We start from the raw sequence: 26,427 nt of genomic DNA on the forward strand, positions 1-26,427 counted from the left end.
TGACTGTGGAGAGATGATTGTTGATTGTATCACCAACAGGAAGTAGAAGTGCGGGATCTTTTTGAAGGCATGAATTCCTACCATAAAATCATTGTTCAACGATCTAACTCGACCTTGCTAAAGCTTGTTAAATATTTATGGGAGAATCATCTAACAATTTTGTGGAATTCAGTGTTTTAGTTGAGGGCTTCTCAATGATCCCTTAAGATGGTATGGAATTTCTTATTGAATCAGATTTTCCTTTTGTTATCAAAGTCATCAATGGAGTTCCTTGTCCATGTAAGCTGGAAAAATTTCTGAGGTCAGTGAGAGATAAGTTGAGGAATGTTCAGTGGGAAACTGCTCCTGTTTTTAGAGAAGGCAACTATTCTATCTAAGGATGTTCTTAAGGGTCTTCTATTTTTTTGGGTGTTTCAGTTTTGGGGAGTTATACTTGTTTTGATAACTCTCGGTATTAAAAATAAAAATCTCTAGGACTGTAAAACTTATGAGAAAATAGTGTGTGTTCTTGCCATGTTCCGTGGACGTAGGCACATGGCCGAGTCATGTAAATCCTTGTGTTTTGTGCAATTGTATTGTCTTTGCTATTTCAATTTGTTCATACTTATATTTTATTTTAATTTGTTTAATCATCTCTCTAATAGCTTGAAAAGCTTTTAAGGGTATTCAGTGTTCCTAGGCGATTTTTGTTTGAACTTGGACACTAATTTTAATTTCAAAATATTTTAGAGTTACCTAGAATTGTTAAAGCAGAAGTTATTAGAGATGGTATATGGATCTGCCTAAGTTCAGATTTCTAAAGATGCTACTTGTAGATGGATATACCTCTGAGATCTGTGTAATCTTCCCTTGCCTACCAAAAATACCAAAACAAGGAAGGAAAAATATAGTTGTGTATTGGAATTAATCCATCATTAATTTGTGTTCTTTACTGAAATAAAATAACACAGATAACTATCAATATGAGTAAATATACAAATATCTCTAATGGAGACATCAAAGCCCACCCAAACAGATACAATAAGAACAAACAAAGAAGGCATCATCACACGTCAAACTGTGGTGGACCGATAAATACTACATAAAGGCCTCCTTATCACAAACAACATTACAATCATCCTAATGGTAACAAGAACTGCGACAATCATCATTGAACACTTAAGGGCTTGTGGTTGAGTGAGGTGGTGAGAGGGAAGGGATTGGAATGTCCTTAGGAATGGTAGGGAGGGTAGGTAATGTGGGCTTAGGCAGTTTAGGAACCTCGGGTAGAGTTGGCAGTTCAGGCAACTTTGGCACTACAAGCTTGGGCAGAGGTGGCAGTTCGGGCTTGGGCAAAGTTGGGATCTTCGGTGTAGTGGGCAATTCAGGCTTTGGCAATGTTGGTACATCAAGCTTAGGCAAAGTTGGGACACTTGGTAACGATGGAAGTTCATTCTTGGGCAAATGTGGCAAATCAGGCTTCGGTAGTGTAGGAACTTGCGGTAGATGTGGCAGTTCAGGCTTTGTTAGTGACGGTAATTCAGGTAGATGTGGTAATTCAGGCTTTGGTAGTGACGGTAATTCAGGTTTAGGTAAACTTGGGAAGGTTGGAATAGAAGGCAATGTCTGCTTGGGAAGTTCTGGTACCGTAGGGATGGTCGTCTCTAAAAGATAACGAGCCGCCTGAGTCAGATCAGCACTCATCAAGGATAGAGTGATGAGCAAAAGAGGTAAGGTAGAAGAAAGGTGGAGATGATTCGCCATAGTGAGATGATTAAAAGAGCTGTAGACACCCTAGTACAATGAGTTAAGGTGAAAGTTGTTCTCAGAATGGGTTGAAGGTATTGTGTTTGCTTGGATTTTATATAAGGATGGAGTGAAAGACGTGGCTAGTAGGAATAGTTGTAGTTGTTGGGTTGGCGTTTATGTGGGTAGGAATTTTCAGGAGTTTGGAGACTGTATTGCTGGGTTGTTCAACTTCAAACCTATTATTTCTATAAATATCAAAACATGCAAATCTTGGGTTTCTAAAATCATTTGTATCCATGATAAGTCAATATGGGGATAGAGTGAATTGAAGGACGTGACCATTTGGATTTAGGAATAGTTTTAGTTGTTTGGTTGGTGTTAGTGTTGGTAGGAATTTTCAGGAAATTGAAGAGTACTGTGCATGTGTTATTGGTTGCTCAACTTCTCACTTGATCCAAGGCCCGTGAATTTAAGAAACCAAAATTTGACTTCCTAGGGTCGTTGTAATTTGTGATGTTCCCTAGATTCGACAGCCTAGAACTGACGAATTTCTCCCATCCTCCATTAATTTGATGACTTCGACTCATCAAAAGAAAATTTTGATAATGAAAATTTGATGCCATGGTCCCTCGGATATGAGCTTTTTTCATGTTGTGTCTCATCCATCACTTCTACAGATATTGTCATCCGCTGTATTTTGAGACCCCCATGACCAGACCCACGACCCTGAGCCCATGGGTGAGACTCAAATGAACAATTTGCAAACTGTGAAGCTAGCGTGGACCGAGTCACTGATACCTAAAGAACTTGCAAATATTGTTATAGATGATGTAACATGTAATTATATTCGTGAGTCATTGATTATTCATAAAAGGGTGGGGCCCTTATACCCCGGCATACTGATTAAAACAAAAAAAAAAAAGCAAGATGAAATGTAACCTTATTAATACAGTCACATAAAAATAAGTTGACTCAAAACAAAACATAACTCGGTCGTTACAACTCCCCCTCCCCGACTAATTTATTTGTGAACATCTTAATACTAGATAAATTGACTTTTGGTCAACCAGGTTTTTTGAAAAAGATTATTTCAAGCCCATATTTGAGTGTTTCTTGCAGCCGTTGGGTGAATTGATTCAAATGACACACCAAGATGTATGTATAAATGTCTATATAATAATGTATTTGGATTTAAAGACTAAAAATTAATAAGGAAGTTTTGGAAAAATATTGAAATCTAGACCTCGTTATAGAAATTTTCCTTAGGATTCGTTTCTTAATGTTTTTGCAAAAGGATTTTTATTTTAAAAGAGTGCCAAAAATGAAAACTTTGTTCTCGGATTTCCATTCTACACCGAAGAGGGTTCAAATTGGATCCCAAGTCGGATCATATTTTAGACAGCATATAATTTCCAGATTTGATATCTTGAATTCAAACAACCATAAATAAATGAAGATAAATCCTAAAAATACAAGCCCAAGTTCTAGACATCAATAATTTAGTTAGTATTTGAAGAAAAATATATAAACATATAAGTTTTAATTTTTTTTAATATGCAGGGGTTTGTATACGACCTAAAACACACCTGCTGTGCAAATATAGAAGAGTGTTTCTCACTTTAATTTACACACAAAAAATCTAAACATTGGACTTTTGATCTAGGATTTTGTGGAAGAATCGTGATACTAGTGCCCACCATACACGCTCTCCGAACCCACTTAAGTTTAAAAGAAATAAGAAAATTACACTAATACCCTTATCAAAATTACTCTACACACTGACCATCTTCTCTATCTATCAAAAAATCTCAACCATCTACTCTATCTATTCTCTCATTCACCTCTACCATCTAACTCTCTCTCTCTCTCTTAATTTTCTTTTTCATATTCATCTCATTTTGAGTTTTGTAAAAGGTTGAACCAATGGAGATTAAGTTTTAAAGTTTTTTTTTTCTCTTTTAAAATTTTTTTTTTCTTTTTTATATTTAATTAGCAAAGAAAATGAAAAAATCACTATTAAAACCTTCAAAAACAACGATTTCGGATCGAAGAACTCAATTTTTTTATTTTATTTTTTATTATTTATTTTTTTATTTTTTATATTTCTATTCAGTAGCTTCAGACCAAACTTGTTTTAGCAAATTCAGCAATTACCTATCGAACATTACAAAATCAATTCAATGGGAGCATATTGAAGCCCTCATAGATTTTTTTGATAGATATTATTCGGTAGGTTCAGACCGAACTAGGTTTAGAAGATTCAGTAAGTGTCCTATCATATGTAACTTTCTAACATTAGAAAGTTTTGTTTTGCAGATACTCACCAAATCAATTTTGTAATGTTTGGTAGGCTCCCATCAAACCAATTTTGTAATGTTCGATAGGTACCTATAAAATTTGCTAAAACAAGTTTGATTTGAACCTATCGAGCAGAACAGTAAAAAATTTGAGTTCTTTGATTCAAAATCACCATTTTGAGGTTTTAATAGTAATTTTCCATCTTCCTTTATAAATAATGATTAAATGCAAAAATGTAAAAGAAATTTCAAAGAAATAAATTAACTTGAAAAACAAAAACCCTAAAACCTAAGCTCCATTGATTCATCTCTCACAAAATCAAAGGGAGATGAATATGAAGAAGAATAAGAAGATTGAAGGGGGAGAGAGAGGTAGATGGTGGAGAAAAAGGAGAGAATGGATAGAGAAGATGGTTCAAATTTTTCGATCGATCAATGGAGAGATGGTCAGTCTATTGAGAAGGGTAAAAATATAATTTTATTTTTTTATAAACTTAAGTGGGAGCGGAGAGCGTACATGGTAGGCACCAATAGCACGACTCTTTGTGGAAGTCTTGTGGGTCATATGGTGTATTAATAACCAAAAATCATTTTGTAATTCTAAGTATTATAATGTGGGTATCCATCACCAACTTTCCACGTTGACAAATCATTTTGTCTCTTTTTTTTCTAATGGTATCTATACATCGCCTTAGTGGATTAAAACTACTAGAGTTCACATTCCATATGAAAAAGGACATGAATGTCATCAATAAATTAATGATTCTCATTGACATCAATTTAAATCGTGTTCTAATGAGTCTAAAATCTTTATTACATAACAACAAAATGAAAGAAAATTCTAATTTTACACTCCAAAGAAATTTATGATTTTTTTCCTTGACCTTTGTCATGCCTTCTCTTTTCATGCACCTGAAAATACAAAAGCAGGAGCTACAAAACCCAGTAGGAGGAACATGACAACCAAGACATAATCAAATAATAATTAAGAAAATCAAATAAAGAACACGAGGTATAAGGCTGTGAGAAATGATAGAAATCAAATATTTTGTCACATGATGAACAAAAAAATTCATAGAGTAACCTTTCCATCACCCATTTTAGCCCTTCTATTTTCGATCCGGCTAAACTATAACTACTAGCTACTAGAAAAAAGAATTGATTCATCACTTTTTAAATAATGTTATTAGAAAAAGTGATGTCTATTGATTGGATGAAATGGCACACGTAAAATGAGGTTTTTAGACATCAGGTTTTTCAAAACGATGTTTAAATATCAAACATAAGCCGATGTCTAAAGTCATGCACTTTTTGCATGATCCCTCCATCTCCGGAAAATGCACTTTAGATTTAAAAATTGATGTTTATTTAAAAGAATGCGATGTCTAAAGTCTTTTTTGTAATAGTAAAGTCTTCCGTGAGGCCTTTTGCACCACCTACCACTACTTTCCTTTATAACACCACTTTTTTTATATACATTCCATACATATTATCTTATTCAACTCACAATAAATAAGAGCATTCATCTCAATCATGAAATCATCAACATCAAATCAACTTCTACATGGAATAATCAAAATTAAATCAATTTCTATACACACTACACCATTGGATCTCATGATTATTAATAACATTATTTTTTTCTTTTCATTATTAAACTAGATTATGAAAGACATATCCTTCCTGAATTTTTCTTTTCTTAGCTCTCTATAGAGTCTAATTTCGATACATTTTGATAAGCAATGAATCGGGTAGAAATTCCAGAAGCAAAACTTTTAATTGCTAAATTCTAATCCAAAGAATACCCAATGATTTTTTTCTATATTTTTGAAATACAAAATCAACTACTTCTTGAAAATAGACATTTTTGTTGAAGTGGTCCTCGAGGCCTCTTACCGAATTAGTATGTTATGTTAGAAACTATACAAATTTTTTTTTTGGGGGGAACATGGCGAATTTGTCCACCTAACTCAATTGGACATCATCTCAACTGAACTCACCCAACTATTTACAACGTTGATAGATTCAACATGTTCCCAATCAAAAATCATATCTGACTCAAATGAAAACAATTTTTGACGAATTTATACCATTTCAGAAAGAAGATTTTACTCACCTAACAAAAATATTTGTTTATTGAAATTATTGTATTTAATGTTTGAAAATATAGAAAAATGCTAATGTATGTTACAAAAATGGGAACATGGTGAACCACGTCGCCTTCTAAAAATTGTAATGGACTCTTCTCCTTGAATTTTTGAAAATGGAACTTTTAGGAAAAATAATCAATGATAATTTTTTTTCCATGGTGTAAACTGGACTCCAATTAGAAGCAATCATTGGACCTCACATAATCCAGATTTGATAGCACTACATAAAATCTCTCTATAAAATCCATTTTATTTTTTTTGAATTAGTATAAACTGTTAATTGATCCAAAAAGGAGATTCAAAAAGCTAAAACTTAACTTTTTCAAGAAACTTCATTTAACACCATAATCTGGAAATTGGCTCTCAAACCTAAACCATCAACAAAAAAATGGACACATTCATTTTATCTAACATGCACACCTAAGGAAAATTACACGATTGTTATTCCAACTAGTTAATAAGATCTTTGAATTGCACAATCTTTTTGTTGTTGCTAAATGTGTTGTCAATGGAGCGGATCAGATCCGAAATCCAATCTGCTACTAAAATTCTAATTTCCCAAAATGTACTCTCTTGAATGCCTGTGAGATGCCAATAAAATCCACAGAATTCGTAGCTTCTAGCTACTTCAAACCCTTATGTCAATAGTATAAAATATCAAATTGATTGAGCCTAGCTAATATTCACATGAATGATGTGGTCCAACAATCATGTATCCCGCTCAGGAAATAAGGTTGTTGATGTTTTTTGGATTCAACAGCATCAAGAAAAATGATGAGTATGATTTTTTTTCCCACTAGATTTCATGAGAATAGCTCGTATTTGTGATGTAGATAACTGTATATTACTACTTGAAAAAAGGGTAAATTCTCTGCAAAGGTCCATTTAATTTTGCGTTTTTTTTCACGTTGGGTTTAAAAGAGTTGCGTGGAATTTACCCCTTCTTCCACATAGTGTATTTGGGGTCTATTTCTCGCTATCCCTTGTAAATCCTTTCTCCTTTGTGAAATTCCACTCTATTGCTTAGCCAAATAAATAAATAATCCTTTAAACTTTTTTACTTATAACACTTAATTGGAAGAGAAAATATTTAAATGTACATCACTTACAACTAATAATCCTAAAGTACAAATCCCACCTGTGGAACTAAGCAGATCTTACCATAAGAAACAATGAACGAAGCGTTACATATGCCAAAAAGTCAAATAAGAGCACACCATGATAACAGACACCAATAAATGTGTCAATTAAGCTGAGACACTAAATACTAGATGAAGGACTACTTATGTAAAGGAAACAACAACCTCTACGACATTGAACGCTAAACATGAAAAAAAATTAAGGGCTAGTGGTTGAATGAGGTGGGGAGAGGGATGGGATGGGTAAGTCCTTAGGAATGGTGGGGAGGGTAGGCAATGTGGGATTAGGCAGTGTAGGAACCTCTGGTAGAGGTGGCACTTCAGGCAACTTTGGTACTTCAGGCTTTGGCAAGGTTGGTAGTTCAGGCTTCAACACTTCAGGCTTTGGCAATGTCGGGACATGCAGCATCGGTGGAAGTTCAGTCTTGGGAAAAGATGGCAACTCTGGCTTTGGTAGTGTAGGGACCTGTGGTACAGGTGGCAATTCTGGCTTTTGCAATGTAGGTATAGTAGGAAAAGGAGGCAATGTGGGCTTGGGAAGCTCTGGAATGTTAGGTAAGGTTGTTTCAAACAGATGTCGGGATGCGTCGATCATATTGGCACTCATCAAGGCTAGAGTGATGAGAAACAGGGGTCGCATAGAAGATAGATGAAGATGATAAGCCATGGTAGGATAAGAAGAAGAGCTGAAGATTGTAACCTAGATGACTAAGTAGTAGAATAAGTTAAGGGTGCAAGTTATATGGAGAATGGGTTTCATGGCTTTTATAGGAGAAGTTAAGGAATGGACGTGGCATTTAGGGAAGGTTGGTGATATGTGCCACTTTACATACATGCTACGCACACACCAGACCACAAAGACTTGGTCTAATTTGTTTTAGTTATTGTTGGTTGAGTCTGCTATTGAGAGGCATAGTGGGGGCTTGAGTCTGTTATTGAGTCTGCTATTGAGTGGCATAGTGGGTGGTTGAGTCTGTTATTGAGTCTGCTATTGAGTTCTGTTATTGAGTCTGCTATTGAGTGGCATAGTGGGTGGTTGAGTCAGTTATTGAGTAAGCATGAGTGGCATAGTGCGTGGTTGAGTTTGCTTTGAGTGGCATAGTGGGTGCCATTCTTTTTCCTATTCTTCAGCATTTCCTGTTCCTTGTTGTTACTAGTGTATGGCTATATATAGCCTAAATGAGTTCACTAAATTTATGTTGTTATTATTCATCAATCAATCTTCTCTTTCTCCTATTCCCTTTCTTTATTTAAAATTCCTTCTTATCAGTGGTATCAGAGCAGGTTCAGTCATGGACACTCGCGGCAAAACGAATGCAGAATTCCGCAACGATGTCAACCAAATCTTGGCACAACACAAGAGCAGTTTCGATCAGGTGAGCGTAGCCTTACAAGTAGTGTTAACCGAGCTTCAAGCTCTTCGAGCCTCCCGTAGCCAAAACAATAGCCCTCTCGAAACCAACCCATTTGCACGTGATGAATCCTCACACTCACATACTTCTCGTTCTAACACTATCAATGACCACCCTCATCAATACCTCAAGTTGTCATTCCCAAAGTTTAACGAAGACGACCCAACTGGATGGATTTACAAGGCAGAACAATACTTTGAGTTCAAGAACATTGCATCGGACCAACAAGTTCAGTTGGCCTCCTTCCATTTAGAAGGCATCGCCCTACAATGGCACAGGTGGTTGACGAAATTTTGCGGACCACTCACATGGGATGAGTTAACCAAGGCTGTACAACTTCGATTTTGTCCAACCGACTACAAGGACCGGTCAGAAGCTCTAACTCGTCTTAAACAAACCACAACCGTAGCAGCCTATCAAGAAGCTTTTGAAAAGCTTTCCCACCGAGTTGATGGCCTGCCTGAAAATTTTCTAATTGGTTGTTTTATTGCAAGACTCCGAGACGACATTTGCATAGACATAAAAATTAAACAACCTAGAACCCTGGCAGATACAATAGGAGTAGCTCGGCTAATCGAGGAATGCAACCAGCTGCAAAGGAGACCAAACCAGCAACTTCGTTCCCAACCAGCCTTCTTGACACCCAAGGCCTCACCCAACCCAATAGCTGGTGTGTTAGGACCTCCACCAACCCAGCGCATGAACCAAAGTTCTAATACTCAACCAACAACCTTCCGCCGAATTACCAATCAAGAGGCACGAGAACGTCGAGAGAAGGGGTTATGTTATTATTGTGACGAGAAGTTCATTCCAGGCCATCGTTGCGAAGGACCGCAATTATTCATGATCGAAGATTCAACCCATCCCAGCATTGAGGATGACGAAAGCGTTCAACCAGAACCAGAATATCATGAAGCTATACCTAAAATTTCTTTCCATGCAATTGCTAGTGCCGAACACCCACAAACCATACGCGTCTTTGGGAAGTTGAAAAACAAGAATGTAACGGTGCTAATAGACAGTGGCAGCACTCATAACTTCATTGATCAGGCTATCGTCTCTAAGTTCAAGTTACCAGTAATCCATGATAAGAAATTCCAAGTTATGGTTGCTAATCGGGAGAAGATAGAATGTGCTGGACAATGTCAAGCGCTCACCCTCACCATTCAAGGACTTTCCATCACTGCCGACTACTACATTCTTCCTGTCGCAGCATGCTAGTTGGTATTGGGAGTGTAATGGCTTTCAACTCTCGGACCCATCGAGACTGACTACAAGTAGCTAACCATGAACTTCAACGTGGCAGGAACTTCCCACACCTTCCAGGGATTGGGACGAACCGGCATCGAGGCCTTAACCGACAAAGAATTCAATGGAATACAAGGCACTGGGTTATTTTTTCAAATAATTCCTACCAACAGCAGCAGCCAACCAAATTCCTACCCACCTGAGATGGGCCAACTCTTAGCTAAATTCTCTCAAGTATTTGAATCACCTACCCGCTTGCCTCTGAGACGATCACATGACCATCGCATTCCATTGCAGCCAATCGCGGGACCAGTAAGTATGAGGCCATATAGATACCCCTATTACCAAAAAATTGAGATAGAGAAAATGGTAAAAGAACTTTTGCAATCTGGTTTGATACGGCCAAGCCACAGCCCATTCTCGTCTCCAGTTTTGTTAGTAAAGAAGGCAGATGGAGCTTGGCGATTTTGTGTGGATTATCGAGCTCTAAATGACATCACAGTTAAAGATAAGTATCCAATTCCTATTATCGATGAACTATTAGATGAACTCCACGGTGCCAAATTTTACTCCAAATTGGATTTACGGTCTGGATATCATCAAATCCGCGTGCAAGAAGATGACATTCCTAAAACCGCATTCCAGACACACGAAGGGCATTACGAGTTTATTGTGATGCCATTTGGCCTCAGTAACGCACCAGCAACTTTCCAAAGTCTCATGAACGATCTCTTCCGTCCCCATCTTCGAAAATTTATTTTGATTTTTTTATGACATTCTAGTGTATTCGAAATCATGGCAAGAGCATCTCACACATTTGCAAATTGTTCTACAGATCCTATCAATTAACAGTTTATTTGCAAAAGAGTCGAAATGTCGATTCGGCGTTTCACAGGTTGACTACTTGGGTTACATAATTTCAAAGCAAGGGGTATCGGTTGATCCAACCAAAATACAAGCTGTTATTGAGTGGCCAACACCAACATCAGCAAAAGGGGTTCGTGGGTTCCTCGGTTTAGCAGGCTACTACCAAAAATTTATCCGTCATTTCGGATGTATAACAGCTCCTCTAACCCGTCTCTTGAGCAAGGAAGGATTTCAATGGAATGAGGCAGCAGAGATGGCCTTCAAACAATTAAAAGAGGCATTAACATCACCACTAATTTTACGCCTTCCCGATTTTACTCAACGATTTGTGGTTGAATGTGATGCCAGCGGAATCAGACTCGGTGCAATTCTTACCCAACAAAATCGACCAGTGGCGTATTTTAGCGAAGCATTGAAAGGTTCGGCCTTAGCATTGTCCACCTATGAGAAAGAAATGTTGGCTATCGTCAAGGCAATCAAGAAATGGCGTCCTTACTTGCTTGGGAAGCCATGTACAGTTCGCACTAATCAAAAAAGTCTCAAGTACCTACTGGAGCAACGAATCACTACACCAGCACAAACACGATGGCTGTCAAAAATACTTGGTTATGATTACGAAATAGAGTATAAGCGTGGGCCTGAAAATCAAGGTGCAGACTCTTTATCACGTGTAGTTGAATTCCAATTTTTATCCATCTCTCAACCATGTGTAGATTGGTGGCCAATGCTTCAAAAGGAAGTCCAACAAGACTCATTTTATGAAGAATTATTACAAAAAAAACCCCTCTCAAGCCGCCCACAAGCTGTTCCAACGTGATGGAGTATGGTTCAAAAGAGACAAAGTTTATTTGAGCCCCACCTCACCCTTGATTCCGAAGATAATGGCTGACTGCCATTCGTCGCCAATAGGTGGGCACTTTGGGTTTCATAAAACCCACTCCCGTATCAAACAAAGTTTTTTTTGGTCTAATATGCGCCAAATGGTGAAGGAATTTTTGCAGCAATGTCATATCTGTTAGCGGTTAAACCGATTGTATGAAGCCGACGGGGTTGCTTCAACCGCTACCCATCCCTACTCAAATGTGGACTGATGTCTCAATGGATTTTATTGAGGGGTTACCATCTTCTAATGGATATACTACCATCATGGTAGTTGTCGACCAATTGACAAAATATGCTCACTTTGTAGCCTTGAAACACCTGTTTACCGCTGTAATTGTCGCTAAGGCATTTGTTGCAACGTGGTTCGCTTGCACGGTATTCCGACATCAATCGTTAGCAACCGGGACAAGGTGTTTATCAGCTCTTTTTGGCGAACATTGTTCCAGCTGCAAGGAACCAAGTTGTGTATGAGTTCAAGTTATCATCCCCAATCCGACGGTCAAACGGAAGTTGTCAATTGAACTTTGGAGCAATATTTACGATGTTTTGCAGGTGACCAACCACGGAAATGGCTCGAATGGATTCCTTGGGCTTATTTCAACTACAACACTTCAGCTCACTCCTCCACCAAGATAACACCCTTCGAAGCTGTCTATGGTATTCCACCTCCAAGTCTACTGGCTTATGTACCAGGCACTTGCCGCGTCCAAGCAATGGATGAGTACCTACGTGGCCGAGATGCCATCCTACGTGAGCTGCGACATAACCTTCTGCTGGCTCAGGATCGGATGAAATGTCAGGCAGACCAACACCGGCGTGAGGCCTCATTCCTTGTGGGAGATTATGTGTATGTTAAACTCCAGCCATATAGATAGACTTCTGTGGCTTTTCGAGCCTCCATGAAACTCGTCCCACGTTTCTTTGGTCCATATAAAGTCATTGAGAAAATTGGTCCGGTGGCTTATAAATTGGCTTTGCCTCTTGATTCTCAAATTCATGATGTGTTTCATGTCAGTTTGTTAAGGAAACATTTGGGAGCAGTCACTCCAACGTCTACCCAACTTCCCCCTATCTCAGATACTTCAACTATCCTTCCACAACCCGAAGTTGTCTTAAATAGACGTGTGATCCGCAAAGATAAATACCGCCCAAAATCTGAAATCCTGGTGAAATGGGTCGGTGTACCAGCAGAAGACGCAACTTGAGAGAATGAGTGGCGTTTCACCAAGTCATATCCTGATTTCATCCTTGTGGACAAGGATCCTTAAGCGGCGGGGAATGATATGTGCCACTTTACATACATGCTACGCACACACCAGACCACAAAGACTTGGTCTAATTTGTTTTAGTTATTGTTGGTTGAGTCTGCTATTAAGAGGCATAGTGGGGGATTGAGTCTGTTATTGAGTCTACTATTGAGTGGCATAGTGGGTGGTTGGCATAGTGGGTGCCATTCTTTTTCCTATTCTTCAACATTTCCTGTTCCTTGTTGTTACTAATGTATGGCTATATATAGCCTGAATGAGTTCACTAAATTTATGTTGTTATTATTCATCAATCAATCTTCTCTTTCTCCTATTCCCTTTCTTTATTTAAAATTCCTTCTTATCAGTTGGTTGTAAGGTTGCTGGTACTATGTAGATGTGGTTGGAGACTCTTTCTTGTTAGTTCAACTTCTCATCTATTATATTACTTGTACAAATTTCCAATATACAAGTGTAGGGTCCAACTACTTGCCCTTTCTAGACAAGAAAGGAAGGGGGAAAAATAGTTTAGTTCAAATAAAAGTGGAAGTTCGTTCACCTTACCTTTTTACATTGGTAATGTAAGTTTTCGTGTTTACTTCTGGAAAAAAGTGGGGTCAATTCTTTTTCAGGTTCCTTTTATCCATGGTATTCCTGGGATTTCACCTTTAATTTTTGTAGATGATGATCTTATTTTATCAAAATTTGAGGGATGTGTTTGATGTTTTCTATAATCTTTCGGGTCTCCAAGAAAGTTCAAATAAAAGTTTAGTCTTCTTGAGTAATTCTTGTGTTAACAAAGAAGGTATCCACGAGTGCCTGGGGTTTAATGAGGGGAAACTTCTAAGAGGAGATGCATACGTAACCATAGATGGTTTTTACTCGTATCGCGAGGAAACACATCTATGGTTATGTGCACATCCCACGTCAGACTTGTGTCATTTCAGCATTTTCCAACTTGTAATAACGTATTTGGGCTTTCCTCTTGTTTCATCTCGCCTAAGCATTCCATGTGTCAACCATTAACACATAGAGTTTATAAGAGAGTTTCAGGAGGAGAGCTCATTTCCTTTCCTATGCAAAGGCTGGGGGTCTTGGCATTCGTTGACTTCAGGTTTGGAACAAATTCTAGAACATTATTGAAAATAAACCATGTGGGTGGCTTGGATGCGGAAAATTCAGATTTATGGGGTTGCCATCTTCCTCAAAATGCAATTTGGTCAGGGAGAAGTAACTTAAAATTGGGTGCGGAAATGATGAAATTTATTGAATTTGTTGTGGGGAATGGGGCTGACACTGATCCTGTTAAATGGGGAGTCTCTGGTTACAAAACTTGGTAACAGAGTTGTCCGTTTTTTTGGAAGCCATGCAGGAGCAAAAAACATATTTTTAGTTGATGGGAATTGGTTGAGCCAAAAATCCACCTTGGCCTTCTTACTTTCTTTTCATCTTTTTCTATTTCTTGTTTTAAGCCTTCAAAGTGTTAGAGGAATTGCACAATTTACACAAAAATCACATTTATTAAGTTAAGCAAGAATTATTGCAAGGGTAGATAGGGAAATTACCTTGACTTTGCTTGAAAAATGAGATATTAGGAGGGATTTAAGTGTCAAGTCCCCTTCAGTAAATCTGGTACACTAAAATTTAATTAATATAATTACTTTTATTTCCTAGTAAAAAAATAATTGTATACAACCAACTAACTTTATCATTATTCAAATCAAATTCAATGCATTTCCTAGCTAACTCAGAGTTGGGTGGGGAGATGGAAGGAATTGGTACGTCCTTAGGAATGCTACGCAATGTTTGGCTTTGGCTTTGTAGAAAACTCAGGTAGAGGCTGCACTTCAGGCATGGGCAATACATCAAGGACCTGAACCTTATTTTGTTGGGCCGGGCCGGGCTGGGCTGGGCTGGAAATTAATTGCACAATGGACTAGTTGACAGCTCTACAATTAGGCAGACGGGTAATAAGAAATGCTTCTTCTGGCATGATGCATGGTAAAATGTAAAAAAAGGAAACTTATTAATATTTATGTTACACAAAACTTAAGGGGGAAAAGTGCAAAAACGAAAACTTATTAATGTTTATGTTTGGTCAATGTATTTTTGAGACAATATTAAAGGCTAAACATACAGAAAATCTTTGATTCGATATATTTTTCAATGGAAACTTAATTTTTGTGCTGAACACTGTTTGGCAATAATATAAGTACATGAATCTATTATAATTAATTATAGAATCTTTATTATGTAGAAAAATTAACAAAATTTAAGATAAACATTGCTATATAAACCCCACCCCCAACTTATGTAGTCTGAAGCAATTATATAATGAAAAAGTATGGATTTATCATGTATCATCTCTTGTCATTGTGGATTATGGTCATTGTTCCCGGCATTTCTCTCATTCGAACAAAATCCCAAAAGGGTATTTTGTGGATCCAAACCTTGTTGTTTGTCTTTTCCAAGTCGTTCGGGGTTTCAATGTTATAGAGAGGCTTCTAGAAATCAGAAGCTGTTGCTTTTTGTACAATTTTAATGGTTTTGTAAGAGAGGAAGATAAGATGGATTTGGTTCCCAAAGAAGACATTCGTTTTTTTTATGTTTGATTATGTACTCGAATTCCCAGCCACAGTTATTTATTTTGTTCTAAGCTCTCCTTGCAAAAATCATTCCTTGATATACTATTGTTCTAGGGATGTAACTAAATAATCAATATATGTAATCTTATTGCTGAAAAGATATTATAAGAATAGTTTGTCTAAACTCCATAATCCTCCAATGGACACCATATCAGTAATTGCATGAGGGAGAAAGGGACAAATGATCAAAATTAATTTTTAATCATAATTTTTCTTCCTAATATGATTTCCCCATTTTGGAGTAAATGGATTTCAATAAATTAAATGTAATGATTTTGCAATTGAACCGGATAGGGTAACTCAAAAACTCACTGATATGACGGGCAAGAACTGTAGATTTTTTCACTCGGTATACACATTTATGTGCAAGATATGTATTCGTGAAAGAAAAAATCTTCGATTCTTGCAAAGTGCACGTCAGTTGAGTTTTTTAGTAACCCAATCAAGTTGAGTTACAAAATCCAAACTCATTAAGAAAAAGAAATCAATTTCTTTTGCTCAATCCAAGGCAAGGTATCAATGGGTTGGTTTCAATTTGATGCCTAAGAAAATTAGAACCATAATCATTTTATTTTTTATATTCAAATTCTGATTCTAGGTCCAATTCTAAAATTAGGGGAATCGGAATTGCCAAGAATCACGAGTGCCCATCGGTTTCGATTCTCAAGAATCAAATGAAAAAAAAAAAAGTCTTAAAATCATTATATAAAAAAAATAATAATAATAAATAAATAAATAAATCCTATTAAAAAATAACATATTATCTAAAAAGTATCAACTTAATAATAATTTGTTCCACTAAAAATATGATTTTAATTATGGTTTTTCAAATATTAAAATCCATCTTCTTTTCTTTACAAGTAATAAACTTTAAGAAGAGATGACCCATTTTAAGTTACAATATTTAGTTTATATGAAAAATTGAAGAACTTTATATATATATATATATATATATATATATTTTGTTACGCAAGCAAGATGACATTGTATTAGTTTTGTAAGAAAAGATACATAGGGAGGACCCTAACGAATTACAGATCTGAATTGGGGAAGATCGAGCTTATCTCCATTATAAGCATTTCTTACATTTAAAGGCAATTCAAAAATTCATTTGAATATTAACGATTGAGGATTGTGGGCTGCTGCTGCAGCAAGTGCATCTGCAGTTGCATTCGCTTCTCTCCAAACATGAATTACACGAGCATCTATTTTCGAAATCATAACCCTTGGCTTATGCACCCATTCGTCTAGTCTCCAAGAAACAACCTGATTTGCGAGGCCTTTTGTTATAAATGTTGAATCCATTTCAATGATGACTTTTTTCCCACCTAGATTGAAGCTCTCCAATGCAGCTACCACAGCACGGATTTCTGCCAAGTTGTTTGTCGCCACTCTGAAATTCCAATGACCTACTACCACAAGGTCTCCATGCTCATCACAAAGAATGGCTCCTCCACCTGCTAAACCTGGATTGCAGATGGCCGATCCATCAATGTTCAATTTGAACCAACCTGGGGGCAGTCTTTCCCAATAGACTCTGACTATACAACGTCGCGGAATCTATTTTCTATGTAAGCCAATGTCTAATAACTTCCGGACAGCATCATCTGAAAAGGGATATTTAAAATTTTGATGTTCCTCAAGTTTCTTAACCCATTTCTAACAATTGTAAAGGATACCTTGAGTTGAAATCTTCAAACCATAAGAAATACATATGTTTCTAGCTATCCATATGTTCTAACAAATTACCTAATGGTTCCGATTTTTATCAGTTCAATTTCATATTAGACTCAGTTCTAATCAGTTCCTATAAAAAGAGAATCAGAACATGGGTTTTTGGTTTACGTCCTGGTTCGGTTCTAGGTAAATGGGTACCCATTGACACCCCTCATCCAAGGTTCAATGAGTTGACCTTCTAATTCGAGCTTGATGACTCATCAAGAATAAAATAGTGAGACTAAAATGCTCCCGTTTGGCTGCCACAATTATGATTGACTGGGGTCTACAAACCTTAATTTCTCTTAAAAGTTGACCCAAACTAACGAAGGCTTAGTCTTTTTTTTAAAGGCCTTAGGCTAAAGGAGCTACAAATAATTTTTAAGCCCATTAAACTTTGAAGATGGTAAATAATAATAATAATTTGAATCGTGATAAACTAATGCTGTCTGACATGACAGTGCATAGTACTATAGATATTTTTCTTCGGTTTACACAAGGAAAACAGATCTATAGTTCTGTTCACATACCACATCATAGAGCTTACGAGGAGGAGCGTAAGTTTATCACATTTGGGTCCACCTTCGAATCCTTTGCATCTTTTGATACTTTATAAAATCCTTTGCTCGAATAGCAAAAAAAGAAATTTAATAATGATCAATTGGGCCTAAGAGATGAGATAGCTCATTCACTGAGTGGAAGACTAATGTATATGTCACTGTCCCGACCAGATGGAGAGATTGTGATCATTCTAATAGTTAATCACCATACAATTTTTTATTTACTTTTTGCATAATTTTGAATTACACTACATGTTTATTTCTCAAAGTATTTGTTTGTAAGAAGTTAATCATATCCTATTATTACTTATATTCCCAATTAGTAACATTCACATGCGTGCTTCTAGTGTTGGAAGGAACAAGTTTAGTATTCTTGCGACAACTTGCATTCAAGATAGAAAGAACACCAGATTATTTATTTTTGTTCAATAAATTGGGATTAATTAATGGAATCCCGCACTATATGAAATAGGAAAAATTACACATGATTATATTTACAATAAAAATGATCATGGATAGTATTTACCAAATAAGACGGGACATGCCCTTATCATTGATATCATAAAACCTTTCAGACAGAGAGCCCAATCATGGTACGAAATCAACAGCTTTGTTAGTTTCATGCTAATAAAATTCAATTTCACAAAATGTACTCTCTTATATGCCTCTGAGATGCAAATAGAATCCATTGAATTAGTTGCTTCTACAATGATCCACCTTTATGTCACTAATAGGAAATATCAATTTGATTGAGCCTAATATTCACATGGATGATGTGGTCCAACATTCATTATCCCGTGAAGGAAATAAGGCTGTTGATGTTTTTTTTTTATACAACGGCATCAAGAAAAGTGGCAAGTATAATTTTCTTTTTCTTTTTCTTTTCTTTCCCCTTGATTTCAAGTGTATAGCCCATATTTGTTATGTAGATTATTGTATATCGTTACATGAAAAAAGGGTAAATTTGATATCAAGGTCCGTTGAATTTATCTCACTTTTCAAGTTGTGTTTAAAAGAGTGCGTTGAATTTACCCCTTTTTCACGTATTATATCTGGGGTATATTTCACACTCTCTTGTAAATCCTTTCTCTTAATTTTGTGAAATTCCACTTTCTTTTGCTTAGCCAAATAAATAAATAATCCTTTAAACATTTTTATTTACAACACTTGGAAGAGAAAATATTTCAATGAATATCTTACCATAAGAAACAACGAACGTAGCATTACATATGCCAAAAAGTCAAATAAGAGCACATCATGATAACAGACACCAATAAATGTGTCAATTAAGCTGAAACAGTAAATGCTAGATGAAGGACTACTTATTTAAAGGAAACGACAACCTCTACGACATCGAACGCTGAACATGAAAAATATTAAGGGCTAGTGGTTGAATGAGGTGGGGAGAGGGATGGGATGGGTAAGTCCTTAGGAATGGTGGGGAGGGTAGGCAATGTGGGCTTAGGCAGTGTAGGAACCTCTGGTAGAGGTGGAACTTCAGGCAACTTTGGTACTTCAGGCTTTGGCAAAGCTGGTAGTTCAGGCTTCAACATTTCAGCCTTTGGCAAGGTCGGGACATGTGGCATCGATGGAAGTTCAGTCTTGGGCAAAGGTGGCAACTCTGGCTTTGGTAGTGTAGGTACCTGTGGTAGAGGCGGCAATTCTGGCTTCGGCAAGGTAGGTATAGTAGGAAAAGGAGGTAATGTGGGTTTGGGAAGTTCTGGAATGTTAGGCAAGGTTGTTTCAAACAGATGTCGAGATGCATCGATCATATTGGCACTCATTAAGGATAGAGTGATGAGAAACAGGGTTAGAATAGAAGATAGATGAAGATGACAAGCCATGGTAGGATGAGAAGAAGAGCTGAAGTAAGTAGTAGAATAAGTTAAGGGTGCAAGTTATATGGAGAATGGATTTCATGGCTTTTATAGGAGAAGCTAAGGAATGGACGTGGCGTGTAGGAAAGGTTGGTTGTAAGGTTGCTGGTACTATGTGGTTGTGGTTGGAGACATTTTCTTTGTTAGTTCAACTTCTCATCTAGTATATATATATACTTCTACAAATTTCCAATCAACAAGTACATGTGTAGGGTCCAACTACTTGCCCTTTTTAGACAAGAAAGAAAGGGAAAAAAAAAAGTCTAGTTCAAATAAAAGTGGAAGTTAGTTAACCTTACCTTTTTTTTACATTGGTAATGGAAGTTTCCGTGTTTACTTCTGGAAAAAGTGGATTCAATTCTTTTTTAAGTGCTTTTTATCCATGGTATTCTGGGATTTCGCATTTAATTTTTGTAGATGGTGTCGTATTTTATCAAAATTTGACTTTGGATCCATAGAAAGTTTGAGCGGCCGCTTGATGTTTTCTATAATCTTTCTAGTCTCCAAGTGGATTCAAATAAAAGTTTAGTCTTCTTGAGTAATTCTTGTGTTGACAAAGAAGATATGCACGAGAGCCTGGGGTTTAAAGAGGGGAAACTTCTAATAACCTATTTGGGCCTCTTGTTTCATGTTGGCTAAGCATTCCACGTGTCAACCGTTAATAGATAGAATTTATAAGAGAGTTTCATGATGGAGAGCTCCTTTCCTTTTCTTTGCAAGCCGTTTGGTAATCAAAGTTTTCAAATTTATTGGTCTTCTCTTTTAATATTCTTATATAGATATTCCAAAAAGATAGAACCTATCATTAATTAAAAAATAATAATAATAATGATGCTAAATGCACATTATTTTTGGCCAACGCCCCAAGGCCATTTTCTCTCTCTCTTACTCATTGTGGAAAAAAGCAAATTTTCTGATTTGATCACCTTGTGATATTCAAAAATATAATCTGATGCAATGGAGTTGTAGAGGACAAAATTATATGAACTTTAAAAAAAAAAAAAACAAATTAAAAAAATAATTATTTTTCACCGTTGAATTTTATTTTTAAATTTAGATGCTTGATAGCTGTCCATTTTCAATAATTTGGATCAAGCTCTAGATACAACATCTTCTTAATTTTTTTTTTTCAATATGAATATTTTCATGAAATCTAAATGTCTGTTTTCTTGGATTGTCAATATGATAATCAATGTGAGCCCAATAACCATTTTTAAGATTTGATATCTAAAAAAAGGAAATATGTGGGCAACGGGCAAGAGAGAGAAGCTCTCTCTGTTGCTCATGTGTGATTTTGTCAATTTGGAAATAATTTGTGTGTAATGAAATTTGATAGAAAATTATTCATATATGTAAGAACTTTTTTCCAATTTAATATGCATGTAGGATTTTTACCAACTTAGAATTTTTCTATGCACATTATGGAATCGTACCAATTTAGAATTTCACCTATTTTAGTAATCATTTGAGCATATCATAATTTTTTACCTTTTTGATAATTATTTGTGTTTATGGTAATGTTTGACTTTTTTGGTAAATGTTTATTGCATGTGAGAATTTTGACCTATTTGAGAAATATGATATATGTGGCATTTTAACTTAAATATAATTTTTTTTTAAATCGCCACGTGAGCCTTAAGGCATTAGACATGATTTAGACCTTTTTCAAATCTCACATTTTCTCCTTGAGTGGGGAAATCAAGGAATTATGTGGCATTTGAAGGGATCCTAACTTTAGGTATTATTTAGCCAATTCGACATAAAATAATGATGACGATTAGACTATTGCTTAACCGTAGTCTTCCCCCATTAACCATAGGATTATTTTGGATCGTAGTAGAAACCGATCACCTCGATCAGGCGGGTTCGGTGCTTAACAACTTTCGAAACCCGTAGTCTGACCATTTACCCTAGTGTCTTACCCGTGGACCAATCCGATCGATTTTTGATATTATCTATGATTCCTAGACCTTAACTAGGTGGCGGCTCCCAATTCTTTAAAAATTTCCCAATTTACCAGTTAGATTCTTTTTTTTACTATTTAGTGAAATGAGTCAAAATGATTTTAATATCATAAATCACGTTGAAGAGTGCATTGAGAGTATAGTTTTTGCACAAAAAGTCATCCGCTTATTTCTTGCACCTCTCTTTTAATTCAATGTTGTCTTCTAGAGTAGCATCTAGAATGATTTCTAGACCATCTTCTAGAACATAGGCAATGTTCAAAGTAGTCGGGAAGAAGAACACTTTTTATTGCCATCAAGTAAAGTGTTATTCATCGGAATGGTCAAGGTAAAACAAATCTTGATTCATAACTTGGAAATATAGAAATATCGAAGCCTCCATCGAACTATATATTTGTCTAAAATTATTGGAAAATGTATATATAAACTGGAAGAATTCGATGAAGGAGATTTTAGGACTTCAAGGCTCGAATCAGATTCAATTTTTTTTTACAAATATTCTCTCTATTGGTTGGAACTACATAACACAAAAGGTCAACGAACAAATGCCTTCAGGATACAAAGAAATCTACACACAAATTATTAAATTAAACAATGTACAATCTGATTTAATCTAAAATACTAAAAAATAATTAGAAATTGAAGATGCCAAGTACTTAAGCTTGGAAAAGGGAGAACGCATAAAATTATAATCAAGAAATCTAATTTTTGATTGACTTTTTATAGTCATTTTTGTGTTTCATGACCAAAAGTCATAATTCAATATCTCTTGAGTTTGAGAATTGTCACCATTCAAAAAGTTTAAGGTGTGAATGGATACTGTAAAAACAGTCTTAAATATTAATTTTTTATGGAATTGGTGACTCAAATATGGTCTAACCTAGAGGTTAGGATAGGTAGGTTCAGTTGTGAGCTGTCATCTCATCTCACCCATCAAGTTGATGGGTACCATTTATTGGTTAAAAGTGAAAATAAAAACTATTTTTTTTTATAGATTTTTGATCTAGAATAAGAGTGATGTATGTATGTATAATAAAATAAATGTGAGTATGCTAGGATGTGACCATTAATGGGATTGTTTCTGTTTGTTTTGAATTGTGAGTGTTTATCCATGAGGATAACACTCTTTTGGCTATTAGCATTTTTTGAAATAAAAATATGTGCTCCAAATGAGCTTTGTTCTTTGTTGGTTAAGTTCTAATAATGTTTCCATTAGTTGGAAAACATATTTTGAAACCACACCTCGTGGTATATGAGTAGGTGTATGCAAGAGTGTATGTGTGAACTTATTATGAATTTAGAAAAGGAGATCACTTCACATGGAAGCATTACTCTCTACCACCATTTTCATTTAAAGTGGTTATACTACATACATGCAAGAAGACTTAAGTATAGAAATAAAGAGCATTAGAAAATAAATGTTCCAAAAAAACTTATTATGGACTTAAAGGGTAAGATTACTTCACATGGAGGAATTACTCTCTACCTCCCTTGTCATTGAAAAAGAAAAGAGTTACACTACATTACTTGAAAAGTGAAAAAATTAGAGTGTGGACGCGGAGGGGGGGGTTAGAAGTAGGATTGGAGGATTACAAATGGCAAAATAGAAAACTAAAATATTCCCCATCTTGGCTTTCTTACTTCTTTTCATCTTTTTCCTTTTTCTTGTTCTAAATCTTCAAAGTGATAGAGGAATTGCACAATTTACACAAAAGTCACATTTATGAAGTTAAGCAAGAATTATTACAAGGGTAGATTGGGAAATAACCTTGACTTTTCGTGAAAAATGAGATACTAGGTAGGCGTTTGGATAGGACTCCTTGGCTACTTCTGACTCTTGCGGGGAGTTAGAAGTCGTTTGGATGCGTTTTGATGAACAACTCCTTCGAAGAGTTACTCCGCGCAAGAGCAAGAAATTACTCTTTGTGAAGAAGTCGAGAAAACCTATTTCTCAAAACTCATCTTGCGGGGAGTCAAAATCTAACGGTTCGTTTTACCAAAATACCCTTAACTTTATTAATTTTCTATGAAATATTCCTAATTCATTTGCCCTTAAATCAAATGAAAGAAATATTTATTAATATTAAAAAAATATATTTAATTTTGAGTATAATGAATTTAAACACATTATATTAATATTTAATATTTAAAATATTATATTATATTATATTAGTATTTATTATATTATATTATATTAATATTTATAGTTAAACACATTGTATTAATATTTAATATTTAAAATATTATATTAATATTTATTATATTATATTATATTAATATTTATAGTTAAAATGTCAAAAACAATATAGTTTGAAGGCATATTATGACACTAAAAGACAGTCTGTCAATTTTTTTTTTAAATTTTGAGTATAATGGATTTAAACACATTATATTAATATTTAATATTTCAAATATTATATTATATTATATTATATTATATTATATTATATTAGTATTTATTATATTATATTATATTAATATTTATAGTTAAACACATTATATTAATATTTAATATTTAAAATATTATATTAATATTTATAGTTAAAATGTCAAAAATAGTATAGTTTGAAGGCATATTATGACATTAAAAGACAGTCTGTCAATTTTTTTTTTTAATATTATGTCATATTATGTCAAAAACAGTCTGTCAAATTTTTTTAAAATTTTGAGTATAATGGATTTAAACATATTATATTAATATTTAATATTTAATATTTAAAATATTATATTATATTATATTAATATTTATTATATTATATTATATTAATATTTATAGTTAAAATGTCAAAAACAGTATAGTTTGAAGGCATATTATGACACTAAAAGATAAAAAACAGTAACTGATATAATATAAGGGTATTCTGATCTTTTTTCTAGAAGTCATGAGAAGTCAGTATGGTTTCCAAACAGACTTCCAACACAAAAGTACTTCTACCAGTACTTCACAGAGTTGATTGCCAAACGCCCTTTCCACAGAGAATTACTTTTCCAGCTCCTCCATAGAGTACTTCAGCTCCTATTCTTTGGAAGAGTAGTTCTGCTCCTGGTATCCAAACAGGCCCTAGGTGTCAAGTTCCCTTAAGCAAGTCTGGAACACTAAAATTTAATTATAATTTACTTTTATTTCCTATAAAAAAAAAAAATATTGTATACAACCAATTAACTTGATCATTATTCAAATCTAATTCAATGCATTTCCTAATTAACTAAGAGTTGGGTGGGGAGATGGAAGGAATTGGCACGTCCTTAAGAATGCTACGCAATGTTGGCTTTGGCTTTGTAGAAAACTCATTTAGAGGCTGCACTTCAGGCATGGGCAATAAATCAAGGCCCGGAACCTTATATTGTTGGGCCGAGCTGGGCTGGAAATTAGTGGCACAATGGACCAGTTGACAACTCTATAATTAGGCAGATTGGTAATAAGAGATGCTTTTTCTAACATGATGTGTGGTAAAAATGCTAAACAAAAGGAAACTTATTAATGTTTATGTTTAGCTCAATGTATTTTGTACACAAAACTTAAGGGGGAAAGTGCGAAAAAGGAAACGTATTAATGTTTATGTTTATGTTTGGTCATTGCATTTTTTGTGACAATATTAAAGGCTAAAAATACAGAAAATTGTTGGTTCAATATATTTTTCAATGGAAACTTATTGTGCTCAACACTGTTGTACAATAATATAAGAATATGAATCTTTTAGAATTAATTATAGAATCTTTGTTATGTAGAAAAATTTACAAAATTTAAGACAAACATTGCTATATAAACCCCATCCCCAACTGATGTAGTCTGAAGCAATTACGAAATGAAAAAGTATGGATTTACCATATATCATCTCTTGTCAATGTGGATTTTGGTCATTGTTCTTGGCATTTCTCTCACCCGAACAAAATCCTAAAAGGGTATTTTGTGTATCCAAACCCTATTGTTTGTCTTTTCCAAGTCGTTCGGGATTTCAATGTTACAGAGAGGCTTCTAGAAGTTAGAAGCTGTTGCTTTTTGTATAATTTTAGTGGTTTAGTAGAAGAGGAAGATAAGATGGATTTAGTTCCCAAAGAAGACATTCGTTTTTATGTTAAGTTATGTACTTGAATTCCCAGCTACAGTTATTTATTTTGCTCTAAGCTCTCCTTGCAAAATCATTCCTTGATATACTATTGTTCTAGGGATGTAAATAATCAACATATGTAATCTTATCATGGAAAAGATATTATAAGAATAGTTTGTCCAAGCTCCATAATCCTCCAATGGACACCATATCAGTAATTGCTAGAGGGAGAAAGGGAGAAAGGGACAAATGATCAAAATTAATTTTTAATCATAATGTTTCTTCCTAATATGATTTCCCCATTTTGGAAATGGTCCAGTTAGAGTAAATGGATTTCAATAAATTAAGTGTAATGATTTTGCAATTGAACCTGATAGGGTAACTCAAAAACTTATTGACGTGCCAGGGACTTGAGATACACAACTGCACATGTTTTATGTGTAGGATATGTATTCGCAAGAGAAAAAATCTTTGATTCTTGCAAGGTGCATGTCAGTTGAGTTTTTGAGTTACCCTGTGAAGTTGAGTTACAAAATCTAAACTCATTAAGAAAAAGAAATCAATTTCTTTTGCTCAATCCAAGGCAAAAGTGTCAATGGATTGGTTTCGGTTCGATTTCTAAGAAAATTAGAATCATAACCATTTTATT

The 26,427-nt window shown here is 35.1% G+C and overlaps 1 protein-coding gene across 1 annotated transcript; it reads right to left on the reverse strand.

Moving 5' to 3' along the window:
• Positions 1 to 955: 955 nt before the first annotated feature.
• Positions 956 to 19,773, reverse strand: LOC147404952 (uncharacterized). The gene is made up of 6 exons (XM_086437940.1): positions 19,267 to 19,773; positions 16,736 to 17,078; positions 10,234 to 10,312; positions 7,522 to 8,014; positions 6,026 to 6,078; positions 956 to 1,773 (listed from the first exon to the last, which is right to left on the reverse strand). Exons 1-6 carry the CDS (start codon positions 19,730 to 19,732, stop codon positions 1,159 to 1,161), a joined length of 2,049 nt encoding a protein of 682 aa, XP_086294066.1. The 5' UTR covers positions 19,733 to 19,773; the 3' UTR covers positions 956 to 1,158.
• Positions 19,774 to 26,427: the final 6,654 nt, after the last annotated feature.

This window comes from Akebia trifoliata, chromosome 4 (genome assembly GCF_017979445.1).
Source record: "Akebia trifoliata isolate Shusen 1 chromosome 4, ASM1797944v1, whole genome shotgun sequence".
Lineage (NCBI taxonomy): Eukaryota > Viridiplantae > Streptophyta > Magnoliopsida > Ranunculales > Lardizabalaceae > Akebia > Akebia trifoliata.